The sequence below is a fragment of the Crotalus tigris genome, unplaced genomic scaffold (genome assembly GCF_016545835.1).
Source record: "Crotalus tigris isolate CLP2741 ecotype Arizona unplaced genomic scaffold, ASM1654583v1 scf7180000024361.1375286210:1436186, whole genome shotgun sequence".
In the NCBI taxonomy this organism is placed as follows: Eukaryota; Metazoa; Chordata; class Lepidosauria; order Squamata; family Viperidae; genus Crotalus; species Crotalus tigris.
The window spans coordinates 953,318-973,954 of NW_024100529.1; the positions used below are offsets into that span (position 1 = coordinate 953,318).

The window sequence follows — 20,637 nt, forward strand, 5'->3', positions numbered from 1 at the left end:
TGTTCCTCCATCAATCCAAGATGGGAGGGATGTTCGTCCCACCTGAAACCCCAATTGCTAAAGTTTACAGAAATACTTACTGGGGAAGGAATGAAGGCATCATGGTATTTCTTGGGGTTTATCCTTAGGGGTCCCTTAAGAGAGAGGAAAAAAAAGAAGGAAAAATTGAAATTAGATTTCAGCAAAGAAGTTGCTTTAATGTGTTACCAGTAAGTCTGAACAGAAACCAGCAGCTGCTTACTACTGAGGTAAAACTTACTAATCGTGGCTTGGTTGCAAATAAGGCACTTGGTAAGATCCTCCGTAAAACTATTATAAAAAGCTAAAACTATTATAAAAAAGCTGAAGCTGCAAGGAGAATTGCAGAAGGACTATGGCAGGGGTCTTCAAACTTGGCTCTTTGATGATTTGTGGACTTCAGCTCCCAGAATTCCTCAGCCAGCCTCCATTTTGTTTGTTAGATTTAAGACAGGGGTCTTCAAACTTGGCCCTTTGATGACTGGTGGACTTCAACTCCCAGAATTCCTCAGCCAGCCTCCATTTTGTTTTTTAGATTTAAGACAGGAGTCTTCAAACTTGGCCCTTTGATGATTTGTGGACTTTAGCTCCCAGAATTCCTCAGCCAGCCTCCATTTTGTTTGTTAGATTTAAGACAGGAGTCTTCAAACTTGGCCCTTTGATGATTTGTGGACTTCAGCTCCCAGAATTCCTCAGCCAGCCTCCATTTTGTTTGTTAGATTTAAGACAGGGGTCTTCAAACTTGGCCCTTTTATGATTTGTGGACTTCAACTCCCAGAATTCCTCAGCCCTGGGAGTTGAAGTCCACGAGTCATAAAAGGGCCCAGTTTGAAGACCCCTGTGGTAAAGTACCGTATATGCCGCCGTATTAGGCGACCCGGCGTATAAGACGACCCCCGTCTTTATAGCCGGGCCGCATTCCTAGAACGTCATCTTATACGCCGGAAACTACCAGTATTTCCGGCGTATAAGACGACTCGGCATATAAGACAACCCCCGTCTTTGGCGCCGATTTCAGCGCTCGCGGAAGTCGTCTTATATGCCGGCATTTACGGTAATGATTTTATTAATCACAATGCTTTTGTACGTTGTTAGTTACCTTGAAGACCACTGAACTAAAACGCAAGGTATGTAAACATTAAGTGAAAATACAGATAGTCCTTGACTTACTACTTACAAGTGGGACTGGAATTTCCGTTGTTAAGCAAGATTGCTAAGCAAGTGGAACCCAAACTTAGCAGAATAACAGAGTTGGAAAGGACCTTGGAGATCCTCTAGTCTAACCCCTCTAGAAAAAGTGCAGAGAGGAGCAACAAAGATGATTAGCAGACTGGAGGCTAAAACATAGGAAGAACGGTTGCTGGAATTGGGTATGTCTAGTTTCATGAGAAAAAGGACCAGGGGTGACATGATAGCAGCCTTCCAATATCTAAGAAGAGGGAGTCAACTTATTCTCCAAAGCACCAGAAGGCAGGACAAGAAGCAATGGATGGAAAATAAACAAGGAGAGAAGCAACCTGTAACTAAGGAGAAACCTCCTAACCATGAGGACAATTAACCAGTGGAACAACCTGCCTCCAGAAGTTGTGGGTGCTCCAACACTGGAGTTTTTTTAAAGAAGAGGCTGGACAGTCACTTGTCTGAAATGGTATAGGGTCTCCTGCTTGAGCAGGGGGCTGGACTAGAAGACCTCCCAGGTTCCTTCCAACTGTGTTATTCTTTAATTCTTTTACCTGTATTAGTAACTGATACAAGGAAAGGAGAAACTTCCTGACAGTGAGAACAATTAACCAGTGGAACCACCTGCCTCCAGAAGCGGTGAATGCTCCAACACTGGAAGTTTTTAAGAAGAAACTGGAGAGCCATTTGTCTGAAATGGTATAGGGTTTCCTGCCTGAGCAGAGGGTTGGACTACATGACCTCCAAGGTCCCTTCCAACTCTCTTCTTCTTCTTCTTCTTCTTCTTCTTCTTCTTCTTCTTCTTCTTCTTCTTCTTCTTCTTCTTCTTCTTCTTCTTCTTCTTCTTCTTCTTCTTCTTCTTCTTTCTTCTTCTTCTTCTTCTTCTTATTATTATTATTATTATTATTATTATTATGTTCACATTTTTCTCTCTGTTTTGGTGTTTTTCTTGTGAGAGAGGCAAACAGAAAAGGACGGGATTGATCTCCTGTCTCTTCAAAAGCAGATGGGATTTATAATCCGTGCCTCCCAAAATCCTATTTACCCATTTTCACGCTGTGACATCATATCTGGAGCCAGCCGTTCTCCCCATCTGCAGGGAACAACTGTTTGTACATTTGTGCATCGAGGGCCAGGACTCTCCCCCCCCCCCAGAATCTCATGATGTCACCCCTCAACTTTGCAATCCTTTACACACAAATGGCGGCTAGGTTTTGGTCAGGAAAGGAGCAACGGCTACTGCTTTCCTCCCCGAAACATGGGAGACAAACACGCCGGAGGCCGAGGGGAGGCTGAAGGATCTGGGGGTGTTCAAGGCTGGGGGGGGGAAAGAACGCAAGGGGACACAACAGCTGTGTTCACGTAGTCCTCGATTTACAACAGTTTGTTTAGTGACCGGTCTCCTGGTTTCTAGGCCGGCGCCTTAAATTTCGGGGGATTTGAAGAAAAAAAAATGCTTTGCCCTTTGTTAAATTTCTGTGGAGATTCCGAATCATCCAGGTTGCCCCAAAGGTGCTTTTTTTCAACTGGACTTTCTTGTTTTTCCTTGGAAGACGTTTCGCTTCTCATCCCGGAAGCTTCTTCAGCTCTGACTGGATGGTGGGGGAATGGAAGGATTTATACTCCTTGTAGACAGCTGGTCATTTGCCTCCTTTTAGAGAGTCGTTGAGGCCACTTGGAGTTTTACCTCAGGGTCACCTGAGTGGTGCAAATGGGTGTGGAGCATTCTTGGAACTGCTGAAAGGACTGTGTTTGTGGACTGGACGACACCCTCTATCTCCAGTATACAACACGGCCTTTCAGCGGTTCCAAGAAGGCTCCACACCCATTTGCACCACTCAGGTGACCCTGAGGACACAGATAAACCTCAACGACTCTAAAACAGGGGTCTTCAAACGTGGCCCTTTTATGACTTGTGGACTTCAACTCCCAGAATTCCTCAGCCAACGTGCCTGGCTGAGGAATTCTGGGAGTTGAAGTCCAAAAGTCATAAAAGGGCCACGTTTCAAGACCCTTGCTCTAAACCTCTAGGTGGCCTCAACGACTCTCTAAAAGAAGGCAAATGACCAGCGGTCTGCAAGGCATATAAATCCTTCCATTCCCCACCATCCAGTCAGAGCTGAAGAAGCTTCCGGGACGAGAAGCGAAACGTCTTCAAGGAAAAAACAAGAAAGTCCAGTTGCCTCCTGAAACAAGCATCTTTGGGACCTCTGTTAAATTGTTTTCATTTGGGCGTCCTCCTTAAGAATCTCCATAAATAAGTCTAGATACAGTACAGAAATGCACAAACACCTTCTTTGGGGGGTTAATTCTAAATATTAGATTCCAATTGAATGTCACCATCTGTCAGGTCAGTGTTTCTGGCCCAGCTTTTAGAGAAGGCCTGGCACACACAATGGCCCGCCAAAAGTTTCCAGCACCTGAATCAGTGTTTTTCTCTTCAGACCCTTTGATACGTCCTCCTTCGACATGTAGGCTTCAAATATCTTCTTCCGCGTCCGACTGGCTTTGCTCCAATTCTTCCTCTCTCCCGGGGTCGAAGACGCAGCATAAGGGGCTCCTGAAAGCAAAGTCACCATCAACGGCCTTCTGGTTTATAACAGTCAAAGATAATGACTTTACAAAGCTTAAATAGGCAATTAGTGTTTTCTCCCTGTAAGGCTTTTTTAAAAAAAACAAACAAACAAACACTGAATTTATGTAGAGGATTCCCTGAATATGAGTTATGTTGAAGATTAACGTGTCAATAGAGATACAGAAGAGAATATATATCTCACCCTGCTTCTGTTTTGAAATGGCTTCCGGATTTTGTGCTTGTAATCAAAAAGAAAAATGAAACCTTGATTCTGTTTTTGCTAAGTAGGTAGGTTTATTGTTATAGAAATGGTTTGCATATAGTCCAGGGGTAGGCCACCTTGGCTCTTTGATGACTCGTGGACTTCAACTCCCAGAATTCCTGAGCCAGCCACGCTGAGGGGAAAGGGAGAGGTTTTCAAGCTGAGCCATGCTGGCTGAGGAATTCTGGGAGTTGGAGTCCACAAGTCATAAAAGAGCCAAGGTTGCCTACCCCTGTGCTAGGCCATGAGTTGTTTCACTATAATTTACTGAAACCACTATTGGCTGGTTTTGCCTTATAATGATCAATAGGGCTGACATATGGTGCTAAGGGCGTGAATTTAACCAGAGTTTGTTAAATCAGAGCAAGCCCCAAACAAAAACAATTATGGCTTAAATGTTAACAGGTTTACCGAACTGCAAACTGTTCCTTTGTCAAGTACTGTACTCCTCACACTTTCCAGAAATCTGGCTACAAGATCTTTCCCTCATGCTTAGAATACTGCAACACCCTCTATGTGGGGCTGCCTTTGAAGACTATTCAGAAGCTGCCGATGGGACAAATTGCGGTAATCTGGGTACTAGCGGTTTGAGTGTCTCAAACGCAGAATTGATGCTGGGTTTAATTCAGGGGTGGGCAACCTTGGCTCTTTTATGACTCGTGGACTTCAACTCCCAGAATTCCTGAGCCAGCCATGCTGAGGGGAAAGGGAGAGGTTTCCAAACTGAGCCATTCTGGCTGAGGAATTCTGGGAGTTGAAATCCACGAGTCATAAAGGGGCCATTGTTCCCCCTTGCTGGCTCAGGAATTCTGGGAGTTGGTCCACCAGTCATAAAAGAGCCCAGGTTGCCTACCCCTGGTATATACTATTGTGTAAAAGCAAAAAAGTTGTGCTTGTAATGTTGTTATCTTCTGCTGTGCTAAAGGGAGTCAGAAGTTGGTGTCTTTTTTTTTTTCCTTTTCCCTCTTTACATGAACTTTTTTTCTTTCCCCTCCCCCTTCTTCTAGTTTTCTATTACTTTCTTGAATTTCTCTTTGTATTTTATATTTGGACAAACCAATAAAACTATTATTACAAACAAACAAAAAAAAGAAGACAATTCAGACATCACGCTAATTCACGCTTTAAGAAGGAGTCAACAAACCGCCGAGGCCTGTGCTACCTGTCACAGTAAGCCGTGGTTTGCTGAATCATCATTTGTTGAATAGACACAATCCCCATTTCAATTTTTCCTTTTATTTTATTTACAAGTAATCCTAGACTTACAAGGCTTCATTTAGTGGCCTTTTAGGATTACAACGGCAGTGAAAGAAGTGACCTCTCACCGTTTTTCACACTTACGACCGTCGCAGCATCCTCGTGGTCACGTGATCAAAATTCAGACACTTGGCAACTGACTCATACCTATGACGGTCGCAGTGTCCCGGAGTTGTGTGATCTCCTTTGGACAAGCAAAGTCACTTAACAACTGTATTAGTAACTTAACAACGGCAGTGTTAACACTTAACAACTGTGGCAAGAAACAGCTGCCTTGCTCAACAATGGAAATTTGGGATTCCATTGCAGTCGTAAGGTGAGAATTACCTGTACAAAATTTCTCACTGGCCTTTCTGATGATGGTAAACGGTCCCTTTCAGTTTGCCCATTATCTATCTTCCAGAAGTCAACTTTTATCCCAAAGGTGTTTTTTTTTTTCAGGAGGCAACTGGACTTTCTTGTTTTTTGCTTCTCATCCCAGAAGCTTCTTCAGCTCAGACTGAATGGTGGGGAAATGGAAGGATTTATACTCCTTGCAGACAGCTGGTCATTTGCATTCTTTTAGAGGGTCGTTGAGGCCACTTGGAGGTTTACCTGTGACCTCAGGATCACCTGAGTAGTGTAAAGGTGTGTGGAGCCTTCTAACTGCAGGATGTTTTCTGCCTAGAGTAGAGTAGAGTAGAGTAGAGTAGAACAGAACAGAATAGAATGGAACAGAATAGAGCTGGAAGGGACCTTGGAGGTCTTCTAGTCCAGCCCCCTGCTCAAGCAGGGGGCTGGACTAGAAGACCAGGTGAATGTCACCTGGTCATCTCAGACAGGTGAATGTCCGGTCTCTTCTTAAAAATCTCCAGTGATGGAGCGCCCACGATTTCTGGTGGCAAGCTGTTCCACTGGTTAATTGTCCTCACTGTCAGGAAGTTTCTCCTTAGATCCAGGTTGCTTTTCTCCTTGATCAGCTTCCAACCATTGTTTCTCGTCCTTCCCTCTGGTGCTTTGGAGAATAGCTTGACCCCCTCTTCTTTGTGGCAGCCCCTCAGATACTGGAACGCTGCTATCATGTCTCCCCTATTTCTTCTTTTCTTTAGACTAGCCAAACCCAAGTCCCGCAGCCGTTCCATGAAATCCTTCCATTCCCCACCATCCAGTCAGAGCTGAAGAAGCTTCTGGGATGAGAAGAGAAACGTCCTCAAAGAAAAACAAAGTCAGTCCAGTTGCCTCCTGAAAACAAGCACCTTTGGGACCACCATGATCTGGATGACTTGAGAATCCCCATCAACTTTTAACTGGGGTTCTAACACGTTTCTCGCATGATAAAAATTAAAGCTAACGAATGACAGGAAACCTTGGGGTTCCAAGCTCACGAACCCAAACAAAGTTTCCTTACAAGTACCCCAAGACGGGGACCGTCTCTGTGCTGAACACATCCAACAGCTGCTTTTCGGAGGGCATAAAATGCGGGATTAGCGCAGGGAACAATGGAAGGCGGCCCAGCCCCGGGGGGCCGCTTGGGCGACGGAAGATCAGAAAAGGACAAGGAGTCCAGCAGCTGAGGAGAAAGTTCAGCCAAAGCCGCAAAATTGGCCGCCGAGCTTGAGGAGACATGTGCAAGCGGATCACCTCTCTGAGAAGGCGACTGGGTCCAACTTATGAGTCAGGCGGACACCGGCTGAGCTGAAACCTGGAACGCCGGCTTAGATCCACCTGGATCCGAGGCCTCCTTGGCCCTCTTCCCTGACTTCCCCAGCGGTGTTAATAGACAGCTGAAGGCCATGTTGGGGTCGACAGCCTGCTTGCCGCGGGACAGCTCGCTGTGGGACAATTCGACAATTCCATTATTTTAAAATAGATTAAAACATTATTTTAATTTTTGTCAGTCACATTCCATTCGCCCCCTTCTTTGGCATTCTTTCCTCAGCGATTCTATTCTATTGTTCAATACGAGTGTAAATCTTGTCCCGCGACAAGTTGTCCCGTGGCAGGTTGTCCCGTGGCAAATTGTCCTGTGCCGAGTTTTCACATGGTGAGTTGTTCCACGGCGAGTTGTCCCGTAGTGAGTTTTCCTGTGGCAAGTTGTCCCGTGGCAAGTTTTTCTATGCTGGATTTTCCCATGGTGAGTTGTTCCGTGGCGAGTTTTCCCATGCCGAGTTTTTCTATGATGAGTTCCTTGGTGAGTTTTCCTGTAGCGAGTTGGCTGTGGCAAGTTGTCATAGACCAGGGATAGGCAACCTTGGCTCTTTTATGACTCGTGGACTTCAACTCCCAGAATTACTGAGCCAGCATGAGGAACTATGGCCCCTTCATGACTTGCGGACTTCAACTCCCAGAATTCCTGAGCCAGCGTGGGGGAACTATGGCCCCTTCATGACTTGCGGACTTCAACTCCCAGAATTCCTGAGTCAGCGTGGGGGAACTATGGCCCCTTCATGACTTGCGGACTTCAACTCCCAGAATTCCTGAGCCAGCGTGGGGGAACTATGGCCCCTTCATGACTTGCGGACTTCAACTCCCAGAATTCCTCAGCCAGCGTGGGGGAACTATGGCCCCTTCATGACTTGCGGACTTCAATTCCCAGAATTCCTCAGCCAACGTGGGGAACTATGGCCCCTTCATGACTTGTGGACTTCAACTCCCAGAATTCCTGAGCCAGCGTGGGGGAACTATGGCCCCTTCATGACTCGTGGACTTCAACTCCCAGAATTACTGAGCCAGCGTGGCTCAGCTTGGAAACCTCTCCCTTTCCCCTCAGCATGGCTGGCTCAGGAATTCTGGGAGCTGAAGTCCACCAGTCATAAAAGAGCCAGGGTTGCCTACCCATGTCATAGACCCTCAAGGGAGAGTGCAGGGTAAACCTCAGCTGTTGAAATGACGGCTGTATTTGGTACATCTAGCCAGCCATGCTCCATAATTAACTGTGGTTTGGGTATTGGGTTTACTTTTGGTGGTTGAGTTCATTTAAAAAAAAAAAAAATCTTTAAGTGATTAAGACGTTAAGCTGCGCCAGTCAAATAAAACAGCACAATTCAAAAGGCAAAGTTAGACATGTAAATTGCACAATCCGACACAGCCGTACTAAACAATCCTAATTCCATCTCATATTTTATTAGTGTCTGCCTTTTAAAAAAAATGTGCTGCATGGATCCTACCTTTGGGAGTTCCTTGATGTCGGAAGTTCATCCTGCAATCGGAGCTGCTCACAGTGACAACTTGCGATTCGGACAGTTGTCGCCTCCTGTCCACATTTGGGGGGCCTCTGGTTGATTCAGAGTTGTTCCTGGGCCTGGCTGGACCTCGCTTGTCTGCATAGGGAAGAACCAAAAAACAAAATTTTTCAGTCTCAAGCTGCTGGGCAGGACAATCTTTTCCTGAAAATAATAGTAATAATAATAAAAAGATCTTTTCATCCGTTACTGAAGGTTCTCCTTCATCCCGATTATCGCAGCCCAGATTGGATAGGCCAGGGGTAGGCAACCTTGGCTCTTTTATGACTCATGGACTTCAACTCCCAGAATTCCTGAGCCAGCCATGTTGAGGGGAAAGGGAGAGGTTTCCAAGCTGAGCCAGGCTGGCTGAGGAATTCTGGGAGTTGAAGTTCGCAAGTCATGAAGGGGCCATAGTTCCCCCATGCTGGCTCAGGAATCCTGGGAGTTGAAGTCCACGAGTCATAAAAGAGCCAAGGTTGCCTACCCCTGGGATAGGCAGTCCTCGATTTACAACCACTGAAAGTTACAACAGCGCTGAAAACAATAGCTTTGAACCAGTCCTCGCACTTACGACCACTGCAGCATCTCCACGGCCATGTCATCAAATGTGGACCCTTGGCAACTGACCATGTATTTACGATGGCTGCAGCATTCCAGAATCATGAGATCACCATCTGCAACCTTCTCAGATGGTTTCTGAGATAAAAGTCGGTGGGGGAAGCCGGATTTACTTAATGACTGTGTGATTCACTTAATGACCGTGTGATTCACTTCAACCACTGCAGTGATTGGGTTAACAACTGTGGCAAAAGAGGTTGTAAAATCGGGCACGACTCGTTTAGCAAACTCCGCTCCCAATTGTGGCAGTAAGTCAAGAAGAGACTGGACAGCCATTTGTCCAAAATGGTATAGAGTTTCCTGCCTGAGCAGGGGGTTGGACTAGATGACCTCCAAGAACCCTTCCTTATTATTGTTATTATTAACTATTCAACCACACAGTGTCAGCCGTGCCACACACAAGCAGCGAGCTTTGTTGGGTGTGCTTCGCACGGCTGTACCTCTCTGGTATTGGGAGGTACCCGAATCTTGATAACTAATTACACCCAAGAAGCGTTCAGGAGTATCCCTGTCACCAATTCTCATTCTTCTTGGCACACCCTGGATTTCCATACCTGTACGTGCTAAATAATCGCCACACCTGGAATACTGCCGACAGTTTTGGTCAGCTTATCACAAAAAAGATGTGGAGAGTTTGGAAAAAATTCAGAGAAGAGCAACTAAGACAGACATGTCAAACACAAGGCCCGGGGGCCGGATGCGGCCCGCGAAGCGGTTTCATGTAGCCCGGGAAGCCATCCTGGAAACAGTGAGGGAACGGCCCCCCACTGCCTTGGCCCTGGTCCAGGCTGGGCGGGAGCCAATGTACAATTTTGTGGTGGCCATCTATGCTGAAAGGCATTCAGTCTTAGCTCCACAAGGCCGTCTGGATACAAAGCCAGGTCTCCTTCCATGGAGAGGGAATGGGCCTCCCTGTGACTTTGCCCTCGTACCCATCATGAGCAACCTGGCTAAGGAGAGCAAGCACAGCAGCAGCAGCCTTGAGGAGGAGGTAAGTGCAGCTGGGCGCCCCCTTGGGAAGTGGGGCTGGGCTTGGTGCCATGGGTGTTTGACCTCTGCTGCCCAGAGCTCCAGGCAGCCCGCACCACCATACAGCCCCCCCCCCCGCATGGCCTGAGAGGAACAGTGAGGCTCCTCCAGTGGACCATGCCTTGGTACTTGCCCTGGTCCCACCCCCTTCTGCCAGAGACCCCCAGATCTGCCCCACTCCTGCCCAGACCCCCACAGGCACCCTTGACGCACATGATGTAGAGCTGGCCATGCCCACCCAGTAGGCCACTCCCACTCCATCCACGCCCACCCAGTGGCCCGCACCCACCCTGGCCACACACCCCCGAGGGCAACCGCAATGCTGATGCGGCCCTCAATGAAATTGAGTTTGACATCCCTGAACTAAGATGATCCAAGGCCTGGAGACCAAAACATACGAAAAACGGCTGCGGGACTTGGGTCTGGCTGGTCTAAAGAAAAGAAGAAACAGGGGAGACATGATAGCAGCGTTCCAGTATCTGAGGGGCTGCCACAAAGAGGAGAGGGTCCCATTATTCTCCAAAGCACGAGAGGGAAGGACAAGAAACAATGGTTAGAAGTTGACCAAAGAGAGAAGCAATCTGGAATTAAGGAGAAACTTCCTAACAGTGAGGACAATCAACCAATGGAACAGCTTGCCTCCAGAAATTATGGGTGCTCCATCCCTGAAGATTTTTAAGAAGAGACTAGACAATCACCTGTCTGTGTCGGTATAGGTTCTCCTGCTTGAGCAGGGGGCTGGACTAGAAGACCTCCAAGGTCCCTTCCAGCTCTATTCTATTCTCTAATACTCAGGGGAAAATCCAGAAACCTGCAAGGGAGGCCCGAGAATTAGAAATCAGAAACCCAGCCACTGAATTCACTACAAATTAAAAATCTGATCAACTGATTATTAAGATAAAAAGAAAACAGGGACAAAATGCAAATGAAGCCATCACTTACGCAGTGTTCTCAACTTTGACAATTTTAAGGCATGTGGACTTCAACTCCCAGAATTCCACAGCCAGCAATGCTGGCTGTGGAATTCTGGGAGTTGAAGTCCACATATCTTAAAATTGTCAAGGTTGAGAAACACTGACTTACAGACATTATAAAGATGCTGAGACTCTGGCAAGAGTGCAGAGAAGAGCAACAAAGAGGATTAGGGGAATGGAGGCTAAAACACACAAAGAACAGAGGCAGGAATTGGGCAGGTCTGGTCTAGTGAAAAGAAGGACAAAGGGAAACATGATAGCAGGGTTCCAATGTTTGAGGGGCTCCTAAAAAGACGAGGGGATCAACCTATTCTCCAAAGCCCCTGAAGGCAGGACAAGAAGCAACGGATGGAAACTCATCAAGGAGAGAAGCAACCTGGAACTAAGGAGGAATTTCTTAACAGTGAGAACAATTAACCAGTGGAACAACCTGCCTCCAGAAGTTGTGGGTGCTCCATCACTGGAGGTTTTTAAGAAGAGACTGGACAGCCTTTTGTCTGAAATGGTATAGGGCCGTGGTGGCGAACCTATGGCACGGGTGCCAGAGGCGGCACTCAGAGCCCTTTCGGTGGGCACACACGCCGTCACCCCAGTCCTAGGCCTTCAGCTGGGTTTTATAAAACCTTTCCGCTTTAGGCCTCTGCCGTCGTGTGCAAAAAAAAAAGAGGTTCAATCAATCAATCAATTTCAACTTCTCGTGGGGGAAAAAAAAAGATCTCGCAAAGTTGGAACTGATTGATTGAATTTTTTAGTCCCACCCAGTCTGCCGTTATCACTGCAGCCACGCCCACCCAATGGGCTACGCCCACCCAATTGGCCACCCCCACCCAATGGGCCACACCTACCCAATGGGTCATGCCCACCTGGCACCCGATGATACATAAGTGGGTTTTGGGCTGCAGTTTGGGCACTCGGTCTCTAAAAGGTTCGCCATCACTGGTATAGGGGTTCCTGCCTGAGCAAGGGGTTGGATTAGATGATCTCCAAGGTCCCTTCCAGCTCTATACTGATTGATTGATTGATTGATTGACTGATTGATATGATATGATAGCAGTCTTCCAGTATTTGAGGGGCTGCCAGAAAGAAGAGAGAGTCAACCTATTCTCCAAAGGACCTGAAGGCAGGACAAGAATCAATGGATGGAAACTAATCAAGGAGAGAAGCAACCTAGAACTAAGGAGAGACTTCCTAACGGTGAGGACAATTCACCAGTGGAACCACTTGCCTCCAGAAGTTGTGGGTGCTCCATCTCTGGAGGTTTTTAAGAAGAAACTGGACAGCCACCTGTCTAAAATGGTATGGAGTCTCCTGCTTCAGCAGGGGGATGGACTAGAAGACCTCCAAGGTCCCTTCCAGCTCTATACTGATTGATTGATTGACTGATTGATTGACATAGCAGTCTTCCAATATTTGAGGGGCTGCCACAAAGAGGAGGGAGTCAACTTATTCTCCAAAGCCCCTGAAGGCAGGACAAGAAAAGATGGATGGAAACTCATCAAGGAGAGAAGCAACCTGCAACTAAGGAGAAACTTCCTGACTGTTAGAACAATTCACCAGTGGAACTACCTGCCTCCAGAAGTTGTGGGTGATCCATCACTGGAGATGTTTAAGAAGAGACTGGACAGCCACCTGTCTGAAATGGTACATAGGGTCTCCTGCTTGAGCGGGGGGCTGGACTAGAAGACCTCCAAGGTCCCTTCCAGCTCTATTGTTCTGCTATAAAGGCATTTGGTAATAAACACAACCAATCCTAGGATCGTATCACAGTTCCAACAAAGGAATATGAGGGGTGGGCGCTTAGAAATCTACCCATCCACCCTCGATGTGTACTCCATCAGGAAACCCACCCTTTTTTAACAGCCAATTCTCAACTGTTGGTGAAAAGTGTTCTTTCTCTCTGCCCCTCCCCTTCCTGATTCTACCTAGGAAGGGTTTCTGTCCTCACAACAATTCCCCCCCTACCCCCCTACCCACCCCTACAATGGCAAACCAAGCAACCAGATTCCAGGTTGCGGTGGCTGCAGCTCAAAGCACACACAAGTCACCAAATTGTCAGACCTTGATTTTTTTTTTTTAAAGAAGCAATTCTGAAAAGGATTTTTTTTAAAAAATGGATTTTGAAGAGCTGGAGAAAGGGGACTTTAGACTTTCTCCCATTTTTCCAGCCGGGAGAATCAGAAATAGTTGAATTTTCTCTAAAAATAAATAAACAAATCCCACCCTGTTGGGATCTAGCCCATCTAGCCACCGTGACTCTTTGATGACTCGTGGACTTCAACTCCCACAATTCCTGAGCCAGCCATGCTGAGGGAAAGGGAGAGGTTTCCAAGCTGAGCCATGCTGGCTCCGGAATTCTGGGAGTTGAAGTCCACGAGTCATGAGGAGGCCATAGTTCCCCCATGCTGGCTCAGGAATTCTGGGAGTTGAAGTCCACGAGTCATAAAAGAGCCAAGGTTGCCTACCCCTGACCTATACCATCTCAGAAAAGTGACTGTCTAGCCCAGGGTTAGGCAACCTTGGCTCTTTCATGACTGGTGGACTTCAACTCCCAGAATCCCTCAGCCAGCATGGCTCACCTTGGAAACCTCTCCCTTTCCCCTCAGCATGGCTGGCTCAGGAATTCTGGGAGTTGAAGTCCACGAGTCATAAAAGAGCCGAGGCTGCCTACCCCTGGTCTAGCCAGAACCCACCCATGACTGGTTGATGTGATCACAGCCATTTGTCCGAAATGGTATAGGGTTTCTTGCCTGAGCATAGGGTTGGACTAGATGACCTCCAAGGTCTCTTCCAACATCATCATCATCATCATCATCATCATTATTATTATTATTATTATTATTATTATTATAACTTCAAACTTCAAATCTGAGTCATGAGTACCTTTTGGGGGGATGGGTTATCGTAACCTTAAATGGCCACTAAGCAAAGTGAAGGCTACCTGTAATATATTCTGAACCTGAGGCTGTACAGACTTACCACCGTTCGTTTACTGACCGTTCAAATTTACAGCGGCACTGAAAAAAGTAACCTGTGACCATTTTTCACACTTACGGCGGCTGTAGCCTCTCCGTGGTCACGTGATCAAAATTCAGACCCTTGGCAACTTGACTCGGACTTAGGAGGGTCGCAGTGTCCCCGGGGGGGGGGGGAATGTGATCCCCTTTTGTGACATTATGACACGCAAAATCAAAGGGGGGGGGGAGATTCAGATTCACTTAACAACCGTGTTACTAACTGAATAATCGCAGCGACTCACTTAACCCCTGTGGCAAGCGAGGGGGCACAGAGTGGGAAAAAACGTAAGAACTGTGGCAAGAAAAGTCATAAAGCGGGGCAAAACCCACTTAAGAACTAAATGATGATGATGATGATGATGATAATAATAATAATAATAATAATAATAATAATAATAATAAAGTTGGAAGGGACCTTGGAGGTCATCTAGTCCAACCCCCTGCTCAGGCAGGAAACCCTACACCATTTCAGACAAATGGCTGTCCAGTCTCTTCTTAAAAACTTCCAGTGTTGGAGCATTCACCGCTTCTGGAGGAAGGTTGTTCCACTGGTTAATTGTTTTAACTCTCAGGAAGTTTTCTCCTTAATTCCAGGTTGCTTCTCTCCTTGATGAGTTTCCATCCATTGCTTCTTGCTCAGCAACAGGAATTTTGGGTCAAGGGTCGTAAGTCGAGGACTACCCTTAATCCATTCTGCTAGCTGTGAGTCGCCTTCTCTCTCCTCAGACTTACTGAGGTCTTTCTCAGGATTTACACCTGAACACCTTTCGATGGGGCTGAACTGCTGAATCTTCAACAGAGGCAGCTCACAGTGGACGATCCCTTAATCAGGAGCCAGCTGTGTGCAGCAGCAGCAGCAGCCAAAAAAGCTAATACAATCCTGGGTTGTATAAACAGAGGCACAGAATCCAAATCAGGTGATGTATTAGTACCGCTTTATAAAGCTCTAGTAAGGCCACACTTGGAATGCGGCATCCAGTTTTGGTCCCCACATTACAAAAAAGAGGTTGAGACTTTAAAAAAAAAAAAGTGCAAAGAGCAATCAAGATGATTAAAGGCCTGGAGACTAAAACATGTGAAGAACGGCTGCAGAATTTGGGAATGGCCAGTCTAGAGAAAAGAAGGAGGGGGGGGGGACATGATAGCAATATTCCAGTATTTGAGGGGCTTCCACAAAGAGGAGGGGGTCAACTTATTTTCCAAAGCACCAGAAGGCAAGACAAGAAACAACATATGGAAACTGATCAAGGAGAGAAGCAACCTGGAATTAAGGAGAAACTTCCCGACAGGGAGGACAATTAACCAGTGGAACGACCTGCCACCAGAAGTTGTGGGTGCTCCATCACTGGAGGTTTTTACGAAGAGACTAGACAGTCACTTGTCCTGAAATGGTAAAGGATCTCCTGCTTGAGCAGGGGGCTGGGCTAGAAGACCTCCAAGGTCCCTTCCAGTTCTATTCTAATTCTGAAAATGCAAAGCCACAATATCGTGTGACCGGATTGCTCGTTGACCCCAATTCCAGTGGGGCCAAATACATATTCCCGGAAAAACCTTTCAACTTTTAATTTTCAGCCTTCAACCTGACACGCGGCTCCACCAATACTTCCACACCAGGAGCCAAAGTCTGGGAGAGAAAGGAAAGGTTGTTGGGGGTTTTTTTTGTTTGTTTGTCATCGTTCACAACCTTGGCATTGAAACCTGGGCTGTTTTTTTAGGTGTCAATGAACTTGCGGTGTGTTTACGTTGTGGTTGTTTATGTCTTCAAACCGGGTCTCGAAGGAAAGAGAAACCACACAAGGCCACTAAGAGTGGTATCTGATATCTCAGGTAACAAATGCCCCACCTAACACAAAGCTGTACTTCCACGGTGTTGAGTCACAGCCTTGAATTGTTCCTTTCGGTTCCAAGTGATTCTTGCTGGATTTTTATTTATTTATTTATTTTTAAAGGGCAGTTTCTCACTGTTTAGTACAAGGGTCCCCAACCCCCGGTCCGTAGACCTGCACCGGCCCACGGCATGCCAGCAACTGGTCCGCAGAAACAAGCAAAATCCCATCCACGGGACGCAGGCAGCACACAAAACCGCGCAGTCTCCTGTCCACGGAAAAACCTCTCTCCATGTAACCGGTCCCTGGTGCCCAAAAAGTTGGGAGGGGGACCTCTAGTTTAATAAGTTTCCTATCAAAGTGCTCCCCATCCACTTCTTACCAAGGCCAGTCCATAACTACAGATGGTCCTCGACTTACGACCAAAACTTACGACATTTCTGCTGCTAAGCGAGACAGTTTTTAAGTGAGATTTGCCCCCCTATTTTACGGCCTCCCTGGCCACAGTTGATAAGTGAATCGCTCCAGTTGTTAAGTTGGTCACACTTAACACAGTTGTTAAGTGAATCTGGCTTCCCCCAATTGACTTTGCTTTGTCAGAAGGTCGCAAAAGGGGATGACGTGACACCCCCCCCCCGGGGACACTGCGACTGTCATAAATATGAGTCATTTACCAAGTATTAGTACTGCTTTATAAAACCCTAGTGGGACCACACCTGGAATACTGCCACCAATTTTGGTCACCATACTGCAAAAAGATGTTGAGAGTTTGGAAAAAATTCAGAGAAGAGGAACTAAGATGATCCAAGCCCTGGAGACCAAAACATATGAAGAACGGCTGTGGGACTTGGGTTTGGCCAGTCTAAAGAAAAGAAGAAATAGGGGAGACATGATAGCAGCATTCCAGTATCTGAGGGGCTGCAACAAGGAAGAGGGAGTCAAATTATTCTCCAAAGCACCAGAGGGGATGAAAACTAATCAAGGAGAGAAGCAACCTGGAACTAAGGAGAAACTTCCTGACAGTGAGGACAATTAACCAGTGGAACAGCTTGCCACCAGAAATCGTGGGCGCTCCATCACTGGAGATTTTTAAGAAGAGACTGGACAGTCACTTGTCTGAGACTGTGTAGGTCAGTGGTTCTCAATCTTTCTAATGCCACAACCTCATAATACAGTTCCCCATGTTGTGATGACCCCCAACCACTTATACATCACCAGGTGCCAGGAGTGTGGCCAAAGAAAAGGGGGGAAAAATGGCGGACAGCCTTGTTTGGCGACCCCCATGAAATGCTCATTCGACCCCAAATGGGGTCCCGACCCACAGGTTGAGAACCACTGGTGTAGGTTCTCCTGCTTGAGCGGGGGGCTGGACTAGAAGACCTCCAAGGTCCCTTCCAACTCTGTTCTGATTGATTGATTGTGACTTATCAGTTTGTTGTTTGTATGTACACTGAGAGCTTCTGCACGAGAGACAGATTCCTTGTGTGTTTAATCACACTTGGCCAATAAAGCTATTCTATTCTATTCTATTCTATTCTATTCTATTCTATTCTATTCTATTCATTCTCTATTCTATTCTGTTCTATTCTATTCTGTTCTATTCTATTCTATTCTATTCTATTCATTCTCTATTCTATTCTGTTCTATTCTATTCTATTCTATTCATTCTCTATTCTATTCTATTCTATTCTTCATTTTCTATTCTATTCTACTCTATTCTATTCTATTCTATTCTATTCTATTCTATTCTATTCTATTCTATCCTATCCTATTCTGTAATTCTATTTTCTATTTTCTATTCTACTCTACTCTACTCTATTCTATTCTATTCTATTCTATTCTATTCTATTCTATTCTATTCTATTCTATTCTATTCTTCATTTTCTATTCCATTCCATTCCATTCTAATTATTAGTACATGCCAAGCACGTGAATTTTGATCACGTGATCAAAGGGATTCTGCAGCAGTTGGGTGAAAAACAGTCATAACTCCCTTTTTTTCAGTGTCACTGTAACTTTGAATGGTCACTAATCTGTTGTATATCGAGGACTCTCTGTCTATCATTGTCCCCCAGTATAGTTTTCCTTCAGTTATAGGGATGGATGTTAGCAAAGGCCATAATGGCTGCAACTATAGATATTCCTCACTTACTGACCCAAGACACTGCAACTGTCATAAACTTAAGTCGGTGGCCATTCATCCGAATTTTGATCATGTGACCCTGGGGACACTGCAACTGATGCTGCAAGTGTGAAAAACGGTCATAAGTCGCTTTTTTTCAGTGCCGCTGTAACTTTGAGCAGTCACTAAACGAATGGCTTTAAGGACTACCTGTATGGATGCAGCCAAATGTACAGGGAGTCCTCGACGTACGACTGCAATTGAGCCCAACATTTTTCTTGCCCCATTTTACGACTTTCTGAGCCACTGCTTTTAAGTGAAACACTGCACAGTCGTTAAGTGAGTCACACGGTCGTTAAATGAATCCGGTTTCTTCCCCATGGACTCTGCTGGTCAGAAGTTCACAAAAGGGGATGCTGCAACAAACGTAAGTACGAGTCAGTGGCCAAGCGTCCGAATTTTCATCACGTGACCAAGGGGAGGCTGCAACGGTCATACGTGCGCAAATCGGTCATACGTCACTTTCTTCAGGGCCGCTGCAACTCCAAACGGTCACTAAATGAACTGTTGTAAGTCGAGGACTGCCTGTGTATCCCTCCACGTTCCCCCCCCCCGAAAAAAAATCCCAGTTTGCCATGAAGTAGGTTGAAATTGGATGTAAAAGGGTATCCATGGTTCTTTATTCCCTAGTCCAGTGTTTTTTTTGCAACCTGAGGTAAATTTTAAGAGGCCTGGACTTCAACATGCTGGCCAGGGGGATTCTGGGAGTTGAAGTCCAGGCCTCTGAAAAGCTGCCCAGGCTGAGAAAACGTTGCCGTAGCCCAGAGAACAGACAATTTGCTTCCAATGCCTGACGTAACCTATTCTCCTACATGGCAAAATAAATGAAAACGGCCTGGATACAGTTATTAGTTCCCCTTCGAAACTAAAAGGCATCATTGGGTTTGAGTGATCTCCCAAGCAGACCGTTTAATTAGCCTATCCCAGATGTTTTCAATTTCATAAGCGGTCGCTCAGCCTCTTTGGATGCAGGAAAGGACTCAATCGGGTGTGTGTTGTGTCGTCATCCGCTGCACACAATAAACTTGGAGAAAGGAAAGCAGCAGAGAATTTGCCCGAGGAGGGAAGGAAGAAGATAAGAGCCAAGCCTGGTAAAAGGTCAAAGCTACAAAACTCACAGCTCCCTGTGGCTGTGATTGCAGCTGCTAACATTATCAAGAAGCTTAAGGAACGTGGGATGGGAGCCAACCACCCTGGGCCACGAAAGAAAAACTGGCTCCAGATTGAACAGGGGGGGAAGAGTTCAAATGGAGAAGAAACTGCCAAACAGATCCTAGCTCAGATCAAGGTACAACAACGTCACCCAATTCGTTGCTATCTGATGAAAAGGATCCTCCGTGGTAGAAGATCCAAGAATATGGAACAACCTGCCTCCAGAAGCAGTAAATGCTCCAACACTGGAAGTTTTTAGGAAGAGACTGGACAGCCATTTGTCCGAAATGGTGTAGGGTTTCCTGCCTGACCTGAGCAGGGGGTTGGGCTAGATGACCTCCAAGGTCCCTTCCAACTTATTATTATTATTATCGATCATCGCACAGTCAGCCAGATGTTCAGACTGGATTTGGCATTTTGTCTACCTATCGAGTCCTTACCCAGGACCTGGGATAGGCAGATGTGGATGTTTGATGGTATTACAGATATCGTCGCAGGATGGAAGCAGTTCCTAATAAGGCCGCCTTTTGCAATTGACTAATAGCGAATTTGTCAATGCCAATGGTGTTCAAGTGGTGCTCCAGTTGTTTTGGGATTGCACCCAAGGAGCCTATGACTATTGGTACTACCCTTGCTTGCTTTTGCCACAGTCTTTCTATTTCTATTTGTAGGTCTTTGTATTTTGTTATCTTCTCCAGTTCTTTCTCTTCTATTCTGCTATCTCCAGGCACTGCCACGTCCACTATCCAGACTTTTTTGTCTTTCTTATCGACAATTGTTAAGTCTGGGGTGTTATGTTGCAGGTGCTTGTCTGTTTGAATTCTGAAGTCCCAGAGCAGTTTAATTTTATCATTTTCTATGACTTTCTCTATTTTATGATCCCACCAGTTTTTGCTTACAGGCAAATGATATTTTTTGCAGATCTTCCAATGCACCATTGTTGCTACTTTGTCATGCCGCTGCTTGTAATCAGTTTGTGCAATCTTCTTGCAACAGCTTACCAAGTGGTCCACTGTTTCTTCAGCTTCTTTGCATAGGCGGCACTTACTGTCTGTTGCTGTCTTCTCAATTTTGACTTTGTATGCATTTGTCCTTAAGGCTTGGTCTTGTGCAGCCAGAATTAGTCCCTCGGTCTCTTTCTTCAATTTTCCTGCTCTTAGCCATTGCCAGGTTTTATTATTATCTGCTTTCCCAGCTATTTTTTTCATGTATTGGCCATGTAGTGCTTTGTCTTCCCATGCCTCTATTCTGTTCTTCATTTGGTCTTTCTTGTAGGCCAGTTTGGTCTCTCCAGTAGTTAGTAAGCCTTCCTGATATACTAATTTCAGTGCATCTTCATCATTGTTCT

General features: G+C 46.0%; 1 protein-coding gene across 1 annotated transcript in view; it reads right to left on the reverse strand.

Moving 5' to 3' along the window:
• Positions 1-20,637, reverse strand: part of DIS3L2 (DIS3 like 3'-5' exoribonuclease 2) — a 202,655-nt gene that overhangs the window by 166,759 nt on the left and 15,259 nt on the right. Inside the window, exons 3-5 of the mRNA XM_039327402.1 lie at positions 8,438-8,590; positions 3,618-3,757; positions 81-134 (exon numbers count right to left, since the gene is read on the reverse strand). Of these exons, the coding sequence (XP_039183336.1) occupies positions 81-134; positions 3,618-3,757; positions 8,438-8,590 (347 nt within the window). The remainder of the gene's footprint in view (positions 1-80; positions 135-3,617; positions 3,758-8,437; positions 8,591-20,637) is intronic.